Here is a 17,958-nt window from a genome sequence, read left to right as displayed (position 1 = left end):
TTATTTTCCACTACAGATTTTTCAAATCTGCAAAAAGTAGTCATTTATCAGCCCAAGTGATCATGCCTAGCTGTTCAAAACATGCTTGAAATGCATTTAATCACACAGGACAGAGCAGCAATCAAGGTTAACAAGTATGAAATGGGACACCCTTGCTTCACATCTCTCCTGCCCTAGCCATGAATTCACTGGCCAAACTTCAGCAGCTCTTAGCCTTAGTTCCCATCTCTAATGCTGAATGTTACAGTTACTGACATACAATATAGGACACTTGTTGATTTAACACACTAGAAAAATCAGCTTATCTGAAATGTACTGCTGTAGAAGAGTGCTGAGGATACTGAGGACAGTAAAAAAGGCAAACAAATGGGTTCTAGACCAGATCATGCCTGAACTCTCCCTGCAAACCATGATGATTAAATTGAGGCTGTTGTACTGTATTTCAGCCACGTAATGAAATGACATGACTCAACAGAAAAGACACTAATGCAAAGAAAAATGGAGGGAGGCAGAAAGAGAGGAGGACTGCATAACAGATGGAGGGGCTCAAGCAAGGAGGCCACAGCCCTGAGCCTGCAGAACCTGAGCAGAGCAGTTGAGGACAGGGTGTCTTGGAGATGTCTCATTCATGGGGTCGCCCTGAGTCGAAGTCAACTTGAGGGCAGTTAACAACAGCAGCAAAATCTCATATATATATATATATATATATATATATATATATAATTACAGCCAGCAAATCCTATTTCAAAGTCAGTGATACAAATATCCACTATACGTGTGTTAATGTGTTTGTACAGGAAGAAACTAACAAAGGAAGTCTCTGTGCTTAGTAGTCAGATTCAGCTTCCATTAACTGGAGAAGTGGGGGAATCTATTAGGTAAGTCCTGGCATTAGCATCACATCATGAAGTAGTTAAGGTAGGAGATGTTGCTTGTCATTAATTAGATCACAGAAACTGTCTAATAGGTGTCCATCATACTTGCACCCAAAAGAAAAAAAAATGAAGACACCAGCGCAAATCATAATGTCTCTGGAAGCTGGGGAGAGAAATGCATTTTCCCCGGACAATGATTTATTAGTAACTTTAATATTAGGCAAGGATTTTGAGGGAAAATATAGTAGGAAACAAACCATTATGCCTCATGGCCACACACTAAATATGATTCTAGTCAAGAAACCAAAATTACTAAAGGCGTTAAGAAAACGGATAAGCAAATGCTTTCAGAATCTCTCAGCTTCTGTTGATCTGAGTATATTAACCCTTTTGTTGTACTGCTTGGGCCCACCCAAATATTCTTCCTTCTCATCATCTGTACAGCTGAAGCACACCAATTCCCAAAGAACACAATGTTGGTGGAGTTATACCACCATTTTATGTCCTCCAACAGATGGACCTGACTTGCAATTAGAAGTATATCAGGCTACACATGGCAAATCAAGCTGTAAGTCTCCCACTGAAATGTTCTATTGATATGTAAAATGGAGTAAAAAACCCCACCTACCATTTATTTATTTGACTAATATGTTGCCTTTATCCCAGAAGCGCATCCAAGATAGTTAAAAGATAATACAGATAGGATGGGAGACCTAAGATTATAAACAACCAACCTTCCTCCAGTGCTAATCCAATTGCTAAACTGCCTATTAATTGGCTACCAGAAGACCCAAGACATGAAGAATGCTGTGCAAGAAGCACCATAAATGCTATTAGTAGTGCACAGTTCTGCCCAACAGACCATTTTTTAAAACGCAACTGGAAACTGTCCTATCAGGAGCATCCTTTTGTACAAGCCACTTCTGTAAAGAAAGAGATCTTCACAGCCTGGCTAAGCTGAAACCTTCAAAAGAAAAAAAGCAGAGGACATATTTGAAGCATTTACAAATAGTATCTTATTGCAGAAGTACCTAAATTGTTTGACCCTGAGGACTACATGTGATGTGCACATATACACAACTTTACACACCCCAGCAATCCTCCTTCCTTACTGAGAATTGAGAGATGTCTCCTGCATCTCCTGAAGCTGCTATTTCTCCAGCTAGTCTGATTTAGGTTGCTCTTTCAAGTACTCTTTATAAGAATTTCTGTGAAAGAAAAACATATGAAGGAAAGAGCAATCTGTTTGAAACAAGTGGGATTTGAAGGGTGGTGGTGGAATGCAGTGGTAACAGGAAAAGGCCAAAACATCCTTGCAGGACAAAACTAAGGGTGGATCTCTGTGTGTGTGACTCCAAAGTTGGGGACCGTGCACTTCTTTCTTAATGGAAGCATTTATGGGGAGCTGTTTGATGATTCTGAATACTACAACATTCTATTTTCATTTTTAAAAATCCTAAAAATAAGCAGAAAGCAATCATTTATGTCATTCCACAAAATTAACCAAATAATATTTATTTCCATATGGGAAAATATCAGCTAAATACAAAGTTTTACACTGTAGTTATCAGTGCTTCTTTACCTAGTTATATTTTGAATATTACTTTTGGTGCCCTTGAAAATGAGTGGAGAAGAGTAAATGGTACTAAGAGTACTGGATACTCATAACTATTAACGTATTACTCTATAATGTTGGAGTGTGTAGCTGAATGTTGTTGCAGGTTAAAACGATCAAACTCTTCCCTGCACACAGAAAACCAGGTCTATGTGGCATGGAAAAGGCTGGACAGGTATATTGACATGTCATTTGTCCATAGAAAGACATTTTGTTGCTATATTTTGTTCACATCACTGTAAACAATTCCTATTCAATTTATTTTGTATGTTGTAGGAAGCTTGCTCTTCTCAATTCCCTGCTTTGACAGTAACAATGAGAATGCTAATGCTCATGGAAACTGTAGGGCAGGAACCAAAAGAAAAGAACTCAAGAAAAAATATGTGCTCTTCTCTTTTGGCCTGAAGTATATCTCTCTAACTCATAAAAAGCAGGACACATACCAGCACAGCAGGCCATTCCTGCTTCTCTCATGTTGATCTTCTGAAAACATACTGTAGAGCACTCACAGTGCCCTTTGTAAGACCACGAGGATAAGCCCTATCTTATGTACGGCTCAGGCTGTTCAGGTCTCTTTAGATCAAAGCCAGCACTATGAATTATGCTCAGATAATAGGGAAGCAATGCAGAGACTGGAACTTTAGTCTGCTCTCAGCATTTAGCACTATCTGCATCCCTCAATTTGTTGTCAAGGTCAGTCTACATACTGAGCCTTCTTTAAATAGCAAAGACATTATTTGCTGTGGGGTATGGTTGCAGTGAAGAGAGTCGCTTAAAGTTTTTAAAAAGTCTTGAAATGAATGGGACATATCGTGCATATATTCAGAATATTCTGTATTCTGAATATTCTCTCCCTTTATTCTCTTATACCCACTTCATGTCACAGCTTGCTGCTAACTGATATTAAATAGCTCAAGTGCAGTGAAGCTTACATTGCTATACCCTGTTCGCTTTCTGTCTCCTCAAAATGCAGCTTTCTGAATTAGCAGGGAGTGGATGAGTTATTTTTTGCTATGTTGTAAAATAGTATCACTGTATTCAGAAATGTGTGCCTATGAAGTTTGCAAAATTAAAAGTAGGTAGGTAAAGAAAATGTTCTCGTGGGTGAAAAATAGTTTCGAAAGAGAACATTTAGAGATTTAAGCATATTAGTGTGGGGGTGTGTCATAAGACCTTTTAAAAAATAAAGATAGTCAAAGCCTAATACATTAAAAACACCCACACTGCTTCATAGCATATGATAAAATCTTCAGGAGAAAAATGTGTTTTAAAAAGAACAGTAGGTCTCTTAAGTCAAGGTGCAGGTAGTTGTATTTAAATAATTTGGGACCTCAATACTTAAAAGAATGATTCTCCCTAATATACATCTGTCGAAACACTGAGGTTTGCTGTACAAACCCTCTTTTGTTTCCATCCAGTATAGGCATATACTGTGTGTGAATATGGAAGAGGGATCTCTAAGCTATGGCATCTCAACTCTAGAATGCCCTCCTACAGAAGTCCAATAACCCATATCACCTTCTTTCTGGCCACAAGTTACCTTTTATATTAAAACTTTTGGAGTAATGATTTCAAAAATATCTGCATGTACATCCTTTTAAACTGTTCTAACATCTTATAAATTTTACATACTTTAATATGCTTTTAAACTGTTTTAATCATTTCTTTTGCTTTACATTTTCTAAATTATAGCAAAGCTTTTGATTGTGTAGGTCATGAAAAAATATGGATTTCTCCAAAAGAAATGGTTGTGCCACAACATTTGGCTGTCTTGATGTGTAACCTGTACTTAGAACAGGATGACTCTGTCAGGAAACAATATGGAAAAGCAGAATGCTTTCCTAGTGCCAAGGGGGATCAGATAAGGCTACAATTTATCACCCCATCAGTTTAATTTCTATGCAGAACACATCATACCACAATCTGTATTAGACTTGGTGGAAGATGATATGAAAGCTGGAGATAGCAACCAATTTTTCCAGTATCAGCAGTTTAATGATATGCAAATAACACCATACTACTAGCAGAAAATAGAAATGACAAGGAATGACCATCGATGAAATGCAGATGATGATGATTAATGATAACAAATTTTATTTCTTCTCTACTTCTCCTCAAGTTGGGGTACAGCATGTTAAAATAAAAAACACAATTAAAAACACATTTTACATGGTTTAAAACGGTTTTCTTTTACACCATCCTTAGATATTATGATAGAGCAAGGTAAGTATTTGAATAAACCAATTAAAAAAAACCCACAGCCATTTGCATTTTAAAGTTCCTTTAAAATAACTATCCTGAGAGTTCTTTTCAGTAAATTCCTTCTTTTCCACAGTCATCTTCCACTCTCTGGCCAGTTCTATTGTTTTATTTTACAACACAGAGTGCAAAAATCTGTGAGTCAGAGCTGAGGAGGGAGAAATACGGAAGTCTGACCTCTCTGTGGGATAGAGCCTGGGTGGAAAAAAATTCCTCAGCTTACACAGATCCTGGTAATACCTAACAATGGGAGGAACATGCAGAAAAATACACGGTCATTACTTTGCGGTCTGGATAAATTACAGTGTTCCAAAAAACTTGCCTGAGTTTGGCACAGCTCCTACAAGTCTGAATTTCAAAGCTCAGACAAGGCTCTTTGTTTATTGATGTTACTGGACTGTTTTTTAAGGCAGGTGTTACAGAAAATATTCACTGAAACAAAAGCATACTCTAGTTCTCTTTCACTGCCATTTCTAGAGTGTTTTTGGAAATAAATATTGCCAGCAGTGTCTCTTGCTACAAGCTGGTACTCTATAAGCTCCTCTGAAATTAAATATTTTGCTCTCAACTCATATCTGTAACTTGATCAGGGTTTTTTTTTTTAATTTTATTTTTTAAAGGGACTCAGTCCTAATTATAAGCCAAAAACAGATAACTTGTTCCATCTGTCTGGGGTATTTGTTTAACACAACTGAGCATATCTAATGCATGCTTCTTGGTTAATCTAATTAGTATCTCTTGAACTGAATTAAAACTTTGATTATGACGTCCTTCATATACAGGTGAAATTCTGACATAAATTTACAGCTGTTAGACAAAAATCCATAAACTCAGTAGGAGGAAGAATTAAAATAACATAATGGAGCAAAAGCATGAGTCCCTCTCAAAGCTTTTTAAATACAGTAATTAATCACAGTTCCAGGATGCTACCCACCCCATTGTAAGTTACTGTAAAGCTTAACTGTTATAGAGTATCTCTTTAATGTCTCATTATTTAGCTGTAAAAAGAAGTTATATACTATCAAGAAACCAGAAGCCACTGGCCTATAGTTCAAAATACATCTAAATACAGTCACGGTCCTCCACATTTGCAGCTTCGACTTTTGATTATTTCTGGATTTAATATGTTCTCTCTAAGAATCTCTAGGTCCTCCAGCACAACTCTGCCGGAAATTGACAATAGAGTTGTGCTGGATGACTTAAGAGATTCCTAGAGAAAACAGTTCTCTAGGCATTTGTAGGTCCTCTAGCATGATTCTATGGTCAACCTCTGGCAGATGTTAACCACAAAGTTGTGCTGGAGCATCTAGAGATTCCTAGAAAGGTGTTAAAACATAGTGGTTTTTTTATTTGTAGTTTTTCCACTTTCACAGGGATCCTGTGCCCCTAACCCCAGCGAATGTGAAGGGCCTACTGTAGTTAGGTCATACCTCATTTATAAGTATGTAATTAAAAAAAAAAACTATTACAGTTAACACTAAAAAGGAGTGATGCTATTTCTTGTTGAGTTACAATTGTAATGACTTGGCTATAGCTCAACTGCTGCAAAATAAATAAATAATAATAATAATTTGAAGTAAGTTGCAATTTCTAGTTAATTTATTCCAAACTCTGATTTCTCTCTCCAAACACAAAAAAACTAACGTATTTGTGAAGGCCTCCACATAAAGGACCATTTGTGAAAAGGATCTGTGTCATTTTCTCCTACCCCTTCCCCACCTACTTTTAAAAGAGGCAGTTATCACAGACAGACAGATCTTCCATGCAACTGGGCAATTTCATGTAGATATCAACCTACATAGAAGGTTACCCCGTTTCAGAGGAACTTGTGCTCATCTTCCACCACCCTATTTCAATATTAGCCTCCAGTAAATGTATGATAGCTCCATCACTTCCCAGAAATCTGTAATAGGAAATAACACCCTTTAGAGTGGTTTTCAAGGCTTGTATCAATTAAACACACTTCTGGCACTTTCTTAATGGCATACTTTCCCTGGAGTCAAAAGCTGCTCCAAAATCTGAGGTCATTTGTTTAATATAAAAGCAAAGGTTATGGAACAACAATTTCAGGTTTCATCAGCCAAGCCCCTGTGGCTTTCAAGAAAAAACAAACTAATAAATTTGGTGTCCTATGAACACGGCAAATTAATTACTCTGTTCCTGTTAAAATGATATCAAATTGCAGTCAGGATTTTACTCTGTTTCTTCTATTTTTTAGGTTCTCTGCTCATTAAGTTTTAACTTTCTTGTCTGACTTTGTTGCTTGCTGTTCATGCCCACCAAACATCTGGAATAGATTTTGTCAGCTGGGTTTAAAGGAAGAACTGTAAACAATGCAGTAATTTTAAAAAATCAAATTTATTTATAGCAAGACTCAGAATCATGTTTTAAATAGTTGAAGTTTCAGGCTGGTGGTTCTCCAGGAATGTGTAGTGCATGGTCTTTGCTGCTGTTTTCTCAAGAATTCCCTGGGTGGTATTATGTAATGTTTCATCTTACACAAGACCCCTTAGTTCTGCACGTCTTGTGCCTGAAGCAGTTTTATTATACCAATATGTGAAAATTTTCTGTGTTGTTTTTTTCCCCGTAAGAAAAATCAGAGAATACATTTTGGATGATAAACAAAAGAGTGTGTCTTAATAATTAAAAAAAGATGCTAGCATCAGCATTCATGGATTTGATACCCAAACCCACTTATAAATAAGCATGAGATCAGCGGAGATGCGGTATACCCTCTATAGTTTAGGGCTCTATTTAAATTATGTTGGACTCTCAAATTAGTTGTTATCAATATGTTTATGACACCTACCTTTGTTCTTGCCTTTTTCCATTACTTGTCTTCATTATCTACAATGACTAACTGGATAACATGGACAAGATGATGATGCAGATGAAACAAAAGTAACAACAGTTTGGGGGAGAATTTACCATTGGTAGGGCTGTATCGCCAATAATTCCAGTTTAATCTACCACAATCCCTGAAGATTTAAGTTTCAGATATGGCAAAGAATGCTTTCAACAACTGTGTCCAGTGAGAGTCAGACCTTATAGTTACCGAGTATAAATGAATCATTAACATGTTCTAACCTCTTTTGAATGGAACTTCGTACATAGCTGAGGAGCTGCAGCTAGTGTAAAAAGCCATGGTCCTTCCTTTCCTGACTACGAGTGAAACCTATCATCCTTAGTTCCTTGGGAGACTCTGCTTGCTTTCTTTGGCACAAAGCAGTTTATACCCTGTATGTCTACAATTAAAAAAAGTTGATTCAAATTATTTATCTATTTATTAATATATTTGTAGCCTGCCCTTTACCAAAATGTACAGGCAGAATACAAATAAAATCAATTCAGTCTAATCTATTTATTTTAATACAATATAGAATATAAAGCAATAAAATAATGTAATCATATTTTTAAAGTATCAAACAATTCAATAAGTTAAAATAGGTTAAAATATGTACATTTAGAAAAAAACCAATTAGATCCCAAACAATTTAACAAAAAGCCACATTTTAGCTTTGTGGCAAAATGAAGCCATCACTGGTGCCAGCTGGGCCTCCAAGGGGAGAACATTACATAAATTGGTGTCTCAACAGAGAAAGGCCTTCTCCCATGAGCCTCCCAAATGTACTGCTCCCAGTGGTGGGACAGAGAGAACACCTCCTGCCAAAAGCCCTGTTCTCAGGCAGGCTGGGAGGGTGGGAATCTTTCCTTAAAGTATTGTGGTCCTAAGCCACTGAAGGCTTTAAAAATCATCACCAATCCCATGAATTCAGACTGGAAGCATATTGGCAGCATTACAGGACTTTCCCTTTCATTTTAATTTTAAATTATTCTACATGGTAGATGGACACTGCTCCCTAACAGACTAAGGGCAGAACAGACCACTGCAAAGGGATGGCAAGCCTTCCCTGAGATTGGGGCCATGGCAACCGCATGCTGTGGCCCCAATCCACTTTACCAAAAAGAAATGGTAAAATGCCGCTCCTTTTTGCATTGGCAAAAAGCTGGCTTTTCCTGCTCCTCTGCTGCTTTATGGCACTTTGGCAGCATATGGCATTTAAACTGCTGGATGGGCAGCCTAGTGGCATGAAGCTGGCTTCCAGGTGTCATGGGGGTATGCGTCATGCATATGCCACACTTCCATTCTGGCTGGAAGCCTTTTTTTTTTTTTTTTCATGCCTGTCTGTACCAGCCCTAACTTTCAATGTGTGAGGAGGTTTTTCTTTTCTCCTATGAGACAGTACTCAAACATGATTTGAAGTCATGGGACACAGGGATGGTCTTGTGGAATCATGCCAAAGATTATCAAGAGCTGCATGTTCATGGACAAATAAGACCTTTCTTCATTGGTCTGGAACTTGTAATTGTGCAATGTAGATAAACACTAAAACAAACATCTAACAGCACTACACAAACACATTTGCTCCTTCCACTCAGCAATTTAAAACTATTCTCGCCTGATTTCAATTAGGATTTCACTTTTAAATAAAAAAAGCTATAACCTGTTACACAAGAAAGAATATCTGGGACAGAGAGGCTTCCTTTCTTCTTCTTTCATACTGTATTGAACTTATTTATTTTTTTCCATTTTGGTTCATATCAATCTAAAGGATGAAACGGAGGATGAAGGGCTAGTGCTGTGAAAGACACTGAATGGCCACAGCACTATACCTTAGTCCTTCTTCCCCTACTTGCTATAAGTGCTGATTTCTGCCATTCCTTCTAAGATCAATTATTTTCAGTTTTTGCAGTAATGGATCCCAGACTTTAATCTTTTTTTTAAAAAAAACAAACCCTGTGGATTTATCAAGGAAGGTTATTTTGCAACACCCAGGGGCAACGTATTTTAGGTTTAAGGTACACACACATATTTCTGTCTTTCCACAACTGAAATCCAAGATAACCTGCTTTAATAGAAGTTGGATACAGGATAAGGGACAGAGTAAATGAAAAAAATTGAGAGAAGTGAGTGGTAAGTATTTTAATGTTTTAGACCAACCATTGTGGAATAAACCCTGTGAGCATTTTGTAACCCTAACCTAGAATGCAATTATAAACAGGAAAAAAGAAATAAAGTACCAATTATGTAAGTATCTGGCAGTCATGTGTAGTAATCAGACACAGCAAATCCCTCTTCATGAGGTTTAATTGGATACTTAAGTTTCCTTTCAACTCTGTAATCCTTCAGAAAATAAAATATAAAAACCTAAGGAGCACTTTCCAGTGTACAGAAATGCCCCAAGTCTCTATGACACATTCTCAGGGCCACTTACAAAACTTTAGTACTATCAGTCTCCATAGAATAGATAGGAATGAAATAAAATCTCACACTTACTTCTGTTTTTGCAAGACAATGTGGACCACATTGCACAGGCAACCCTTTTAAGGGACCAAATCTCACTTCACCAGAATTGCAGCTTCAATTAAAAATAGTTACAACCCAATTGTGTCTTTTTTTATTTCTAAGAAATTAAACAATCAAGTCATGCCCTGAACTATGTGGGAGCAATACATTATCCTTTGAAGCCTAACCTGTCTGCAGAATGACTCCATGAACTGAAGCAACATTCAGATTTCATTCTTTGTTTCAATAGATCTCGTTTCCAATGGAGTCTTTCTAGGTGTGCATATGTAAAATCTACCTGAAATATTGTATTTTGCATACCTGCCCAGAGTACCCACAACATACAGACTTTCAGTTACTATTAACAAGAATCTTTCTCTCTCCCCACCCCCCACAACCCCAATCTACTACCATCTAATGCTGGAGCATAAATCATCACTAACATTAAAGTCAATATGAGAGGGATACAAATGATAGACATGGTTGACTATATAGTGCGGCAGGAAAATGTAATCCAATACTGGTATAGCCACTGGCAGAAACAGTGTGCTGTCAGTTTACTCTACTCAAAATGATAACCAAAACCAGATATTTTATTACTAGTCCTATGTATTTAATCTCAGGAAATTCTTTCTAACAGATTTGAGGCTACAAATGATGTCTAATCACATATGATTTGCTAAAAACTTTCTAGTAAAAATGAGTATTTGACAAATTGTGAATCATTCTATTTCAGAGCATACATCTGTGAAACACAGAGGCAAACTACAGTATAGCTATCATCAAAAAAGGCTTGCACAAACAAGTTTGCGATAGATTTAAAGAGTTTGCAGCTGTAACAATGAAGAGAGCAACCCAGCATGTGTCAAAATGTTATTCCCTCAAGTATTTTTCAGTTTTTAACATGCTAGAACACTTTATGCTTGAAATGCTTGTTTAAAGAGCTGCTCACAACCAAACAAATTCTGAGAGTTCTTTGTGCTCGGCACTTTCACAAGAATTAGTAAATGTTACTGTAGTTCAGGGATGAGTAAGTCACTCTGAATTATGAATCCAGTCACTCTGAGGGACATTTTTATTAATGCAAGAAGGGTGTGTCACTAATTCAACTGCACAAAAACATTCTTTCTCTCTTTTTTAAATGATTTATTAAAGCCACTCTGTTTAGTCTTTTTTTTTCTGTCTGCACACAACATTCTTTTCTCTGTTAATTTCCGCCTTCTTTTCTTTCTTTCCTATGATGCATGTTTCCCCCCTTTTACACACACATTCCCTCTTAATCTCATTGAGACTTTTCTTTTCTGTTTCACTTCCAAGGGGTCTCTCTGCATTCTCATCCAATGACATAGGTCCAAACATAGGTTCCTGAAACTAGATGTCTACAGTTTTTACACATGCCATAAATGCAATTGCACCATGTTACTGAAGCTCATGCATGCTAATCAGCTTTGCAAAATTAATGCAGTTTGACACAGCTTTAACTGGCATGATTCCATCCTATGGAATTCTGGGATTTGTAATTTGTTGTGGCACCTGAACTCTCTGACAAAGACGACTAAACTTCTCACAGCAGGCCTTTGAGAGCTCACTGCTCAAGAGGAAAGGACCTTTCATATTACTGTGTTGCTTCTATTTGCAGTTATCCTTTCTAATGGTTATGCTTTTAATTGCTTTATTTATTGTTTTAAAATTTATTTTAAATATTTTAACAGCATTGAGAGCATAATTATATATTTTACTTTTGTATTATGTAATTTTTAAACTGTATCTGTTTTGATTTTTGTAAATTGCCTTGAGTCCAGGATTGGAAAAAAGCAGGAAAAATAAATAAATAACAGCACTTCCAGTTCTAGTTATGGATTAGTAATGGACACAGTGGCATAATAAGTACATTTCATCCTTTCTGATGACAATATTCTGTTACAGCCTTCATCCGTATTATAAGACTACAACATCTATCTATTTCTCTGTAAAGCAGTTCCTAATCTATACTGCAACATTCATTGTTTGAATGCACTATAGATAAAACAGTAAGAAAAATGCCCTTTTCTAGATGTGAAGTCAAAGGCTTTCGTGGCCGGCATCCATGGTTTTTTGTGGGTTTTTCGGGCTATGTGGCCATGTTCTAGTAGAGTTTCTTGAAGTTTTCACAGCATCTGTGGCTGGCATCTTCAGAGAATCTCTGAAGATGCCAGCCACAGCATGCTGGTGAAACTCAAGAAAGAAACTCTTCTAGACATGGGGCCATAAAAAAAAAACAATAGCCTGAAAAACCCAACAACAACCCTTTTCTAGAATTCTATCATTTCACTGTGCTCCATCTCTGGCATGCACTAAGCAAAAAAAACAAACAAAAAACATGAAGTACATAGTATGAGAACAGGACTATATGCTTAAATAGAATATATTGTCTCTATAACCTTATTAGATGGAAGTTTTAACCATCAGGCTGTGTTATATCATACACAAGTTTCAACAGCAGAGATCCGCTTTACTAAATTGTATTTGAAATAAAAACAAGGCATAGTTCAAGAAGCATAAGTGAATATTTCTTCTTTCTCCAACAGTGCCAAGCTGTTCTTTCTTTTCTTTTGAATTCCTGATAATTACAATCAATACTTGGTTTCACTCTATCACATCTAATAAGAAGAAGCCAGATGGTCTTTCAAATATCTTGCCACTAATATAAGGAACAAGTTCTGTAATTTACCAGGTCAGTGGATGCTTAGTAATCTTTTCAAACATATGACTAAATAAAACATGTCCAAGAATATAAATTTTTGATTAACAAACCACTGGTACTAGAGAATGAAACTTTAAAATGATTTTATATTATTTTACATTTGAGCTACATTTTATATTTTATACAATATGGTCTGATAACCATATTGGTGTTGCCTCTTAAAATGAATAAGAACAGCAGTGGAAGTTTATGTCAGAGTCAAGTTTCAACTGTAATAAGAGGGACTGCTTACCTTCCGACAGGGACAAGTTATCACCTGGAGACAGCAGGTCTGCCTGTATAGCAAGGCCGTCGCGCAGCCACGTGGTAATCTGATTTGTCAAGATAACCTGCAAACAGACATGAAGAAGGAAAATGTTTCAGAATGAAAAGAAGACAAACACAATAGTATCCCAGACAAAAATAAGAATGTATGTACAAACAGGCAACCCTCAACATACACCTTAATACTCAATAATTTCATTTCCTTCCTGAAATCTTTGTATCTACATTACTAGCATCTTAACAGAGTAGTACAGAAAACCATTCCTTTCATGTAATCCTTTCAAAATTACTTAAGGGTTTCACATTACATACCTTCTCTTTCAAAACTACGCCTTTGCTGAAAGGAAAAATTGGTAACAGAAAGAGTAAGAACCATAGAATTATAGAATTGGAAGGGACATGTGTAAGGTAGGTTTAGATAGACTGTATTTTTGTAGGAAGACCAAGAATAAAGGAAAGGAGTGTAGATAGAGCAAGACAAGTACAAAAAAACATTCTCAGGCTGGCAGTACTGCCACAGCTACAACTGAACAATGCATGAAAAATACTGCAATATACATGATTATATAGAGAGTTCTTGATTCAAGATGCTACTGCTTCATCTACACAGTTATGCCTATCCCGGGGGGGGGGGGGCACAATTAGAGCTATTCCTAACCCCTTGTTCAGTGGCAGCATATGTCTTACATGAAAAAAGACACCAGGTTCATTTCTAGATAGGGTTAAATTCTCTGGGAGCTCTGAAGATGCCAGCCATAGATGCTGGTGAAATGTCAGGAATAAACTCACTCACTCCTGGAACCTTCTTCCCCCGCGAGCAAGAGCCATCACCTCTTTAACCAGCTTCAAAACGGAGTTGAAGACCATCCTGTTCAGGGCAGCGTTCCTAGGCATTGCATAATTGTCACTTGCTATTTGATGTTCTTTTGTTGCCTGTTTTATTGAATCATTTCCTGTATTGCTATGTATTTTATATGTATTATCCTACTAGAGAGGCCCCTTCCCCACCACCACTCCCTTTGTGTCGTGTCTTTTTAGATTGTAAGCCTGAAGGCAGGGAACCGTCCAATTAAAAAGATTGTATGTACAGCGCTGTGTAAATTTACAGCACTTTATAAATAAAGGTTAATAATAATAATAATAATAAACTCTTATAGAACATGGCCACATAGCCCGAAAAACCCACAAAAAACTATGGATGCTGGCCATGAAAGGTTTCAACTTCTTTGGGAGCTGCTTTCAGTTGATACAGAACATGAGAAAGGATGTTCTGAGTAGGAAGTCTGCAAAAATATTTTCAACCACCTTGTGTGAGATATATATATATATATATATGTATATAGTCAGCCCTTCTTATACACAGAATTTTTATACACGGATTCAAGTATCCACGGTATGAAAATGTTCAAAAAAAGTGTAAATTTGCAATATCAAACCTGGATTTTCCATTTTTTATAGAGGACACCATTTTGCTATGTCATAATATTTAATGGGACTTGAGCATACATGGATTTTGTTATCCACGGGAGATCTTGGAACCAAACCCCAGTGTATAACAAGGGTCCATTGCGCATATAAAACTAAACTTCAAATAAGAACATTTTGAATGAACTGGCACTCTACTGCTAGTATTCTTCAACCAACTGTTATTTAGAAACATACGGGCTCCAGTTCCCAAGACAATAAACGGCAATCAGGACTAGTAGGCACTATTTTTTTCATTTATTCAGCCAATATTTCATTTATTGATGACAGCAATGTCAGTTTACATTCTAATCCATGCTTCTGCAACAGGAGTATCCCACCAGCAGAGCTGTTTATAACAGGATCCTACCAATGGACAAGAGACCGCATTTCCCCTACTCATTTTGATCCCCCACCATAAAATAAACAGACACATAAACTGGATGTAAATAAAAGGGCCTTTATTAGACCTAAAACTTATTTAAACCCAAACTAATAACTGTAAACTTTTGAGACTTTAACTGAGGGTGAAATCCTGATGTGGGTTCAGCTGGAGCCAGGTGTCTTTACCTAGACTACCTCTTCAGCCTTCCATAGGGTGAAAACACCAGACTCTGAGGGCAACCGAATCCTCGGATTGTATCCTCAGCCAGTCATAGGGAGGTAGACATGAGGCACGCTCTCCCAAACCCCCACGAGTTTGTAAGAGAGGGCAAAACCCCCATATCTTCCCCAAAGGCTGTTTCACGAGCAGCCTCCGTGACCCTTGCCATGTAAAGGCTGCCCCGAACCAGACCTTTCACCTCAATGGGGTGCCTGGGTGCATACCGATTGTTCCCCCATCCCCATTTAGGCCTGGGGAAACCTATTTAACATCCTGTCTTAAGCCAATTATCCGTCCCTAGAAACAGTATGAGGTAGACAAAAACCCCCGGGAAAATGGGAGAAAATTTCTACCTGGCCCCGAAGTGACTGAACATTTTCATACTGCCCTGAGGGTGGGAGGACGGGATGTAATCATGCAAAAGAGGCCGATGAAGGGGCAAGGCAGCTTAAATAGCTTAGGTTTGCCCCCTATTGGCAGGTTGGGCCCAATGGGCCCCACCTTCTATTATATCCCTGGTCTCAATTCATGGGCGGTCTCAAATATTACACCCAAGCCTATACTGGCAAGCCATTGTTTGGATGTCCAAATTCCTTGGACCACCCTTGCCCATATATGTTCTCCAGAGGATGTGAAAGCCCTCTGAAACAATGTGGATGACAGCACAGGGAGCCACAGAGAGGAATAGAAAACAATGACAATCATATCACCTTACTCCTTCCTCCAAAGGAATATTTCATTGAATCAAAGGAACTCTCTCTCACTAAGATCTCAAATGACCTTTTACAGGCCAAGGCTAATGGCCTTTAGTCTGTTCTTATCCTTCTCGATTTGTCTGCAGCCTTTGACACCGTTGATCACTGTCTCCTAACTGACATACAGTACTCTCTGACTTTGAGTTCTCAGACTCTGTTCTCGACTGGTTTAGATATTATTTGTCTGGCAGATCTTTTGCAGTGGTTGCAGGTGGTCAGACTTCATCTCCTGTTCCCTTATCTGTTAGAGTTCCCCAGGGCTCTGTTCTCGGTCCCCTTCTGTTTTCTCTCTACACACTGTCCTTAGGTAAACTCATTAGCTCTTTTGGTTTTTCCTACCATCTGTATGCCGACGACACCCAGTTATATCTTTCCACCCCTGACCTTTCTCCAAGGCTTGAACAGGCTTGAACTGTGTCTTGTCTCACAGCTGTCTCGCAGTGGATGCGCCATCGGCGTTTGAAGCTCAACATGTCAAAGACGGAGCTTCTTGTCTTTCCTCCTAAGTCCACCCTTCAACACTCCTTTTCTGTCTCTGTGGACAACATTTCTATTCAACCAGTCCAGCTAGCCCGCAGTCTTGGTTTTATCTTTGACTCTTCTCTGTCGTGTATCCCTCAGATCCAGACCACAGCCAAGGCTTGTAGATTCTTTTTATACAATATTGCCAAAATCCGACCATATCTCTCCGCTTCTACTGCCAAGATCCTGGTCCATGCCCTAGTGATCTCACGACTTGATTACTGTAACGTCCTCCTGGCTGGGCTTCCTCTTTCTCACCTCCGTCCTTTAATCTCTGTCCAGCATTCAGCTGCACGCATTATCACTTCCACCCACCGCTCTGACCATATCTCTCCTGTGTTGGCATCCCTTCACTGGCTCCCTTTCCCTTTCTGCATTCAGTATAAGCTCCTGCTGTCAACGTTTAAAGCCCTCCATGGACTGGCCCCTCCTTACTTATCAGACCTTATTTCTCCTCACTTTCCCACTCGGGCCCTCCGTTCTGGTAGTCAAAGCCTACTGTCCCAGACCAGGATTTCCTCTGCCCCATCTCGGATTCGCCCCTTTTCACTCGCTGCCCCTCATTTCTGGAACCTTCTTCCCCCGCGAACAAGAGCCATCACTTCTTTAACCAGCTTCAAAATGGAGTTGAAGACCATCCTGTTCAGAGAAGCTTTCCCAGGCATTGCATAACTGTCACTTGCTATTTGATGTTCTTTTGTTGCCTGTTTTATTGAATCATTTCCTGTATTGCTATGTATTTTATATGTATTATCCTACTAGTGAGGCAGGCTAACTCCAACAGGCCTCCCTGGAAGAAGATTAGCCATCCATTATGAAGCCAAGCCCTCCCTCCAGTCCACCTGCCTTGGTCCAGGCCTTGGAGGTAGAGAGGAACTGCTGGACCTCATCCCCTTCTCCTCCACCACTCGCTTCTCCTTTTGTGTCATGTCTTTTTAGATTGTAAGCCTGAGGGCAGAGAACCGTCCAATTAAAAAGATTGTATGTACAGCGCTGTGTAAATTTACATCATTTTATAAATAAAGGTTAATAATAATAATAAATAAAATTCTCTGTTAGAATCAATCACAATTTAAATTAGGTGCATTCTGATCCACCTATTTGTAATGCTTGTTTTCAACCACTGGGTTCCAGCCCAGAGAAAGAAGGTATACTATTGTTCTATCATATTTCAACATGGCTCACTACTGTCCATGACCTTAGCCATCCTTTTTTATAAATAATGTCAAGCTTGAGTTACTCCTACACAAGGGAAGAAAATAATAATAATAAAAATAGAGAACTAAAACATCCCCTGAAGAAAATTTGTCTTGTTGATGAATCTGGTCTGATGTCGAATGGATGAAGATGGACATCGGTTATCTCTCCACCGCAAAGCAGAGCGAAGCCTCAAAGATAAGCCTCTGGCTTGCCTGGAAGAGTGCCTGGAGAAACAGGTGCCAGATCAAAGAAACAGCACTCTCCAGCTTATCACTCCTAAGAGGGCTTTATTTGTTCTTTGTTCCAAACA

The 17,958-nt window shown here is 38.3% G+C and overlaps 1 protein-coding gene across 1 annotated transcript in view; it reads right to left on the bottom strand.

The window, feature by feature from the left end:
* The window catches only part of RAD51B (RAD51 paralog B), a 449,375-nt gene that overhangs the window by 295,344 nt on the left and 136,073 nt on the right, over positions 1-17,958 (bottom strand). The window contains exon 6 of the mRNA XM_042459821.1: positions 13,072-13,168. Coding sequence (XP_042315755.1) covers positions 13,072-13,168 — 97 coding nt within the window. The remainder of the gene's footprint in view (positions 1-13,071; positions 13,169-17,958) is intronic.

Source organism: Sceloporus undulatus, chromosome 1 (genome assembly GCF_019175285.1).
Source record: "Sceloporus undulatus isolate JIND9_A2432 ecotype Alabama chromosome 1, SceUnd_v1.1, whole genome shotgun sequence".
Lineage (NCBI taxonomy): Eukaryota > Metazoa > Chordata > Lepidosauria > Squamata > Phrynosomatidae > Sceloporus > Sceloporus undulatus.
The sequence above is the reverse complement of the archived record's forward strand: the minus strand, read 5'-3'. Positions and strand labels throughout refer to the sequence as shown.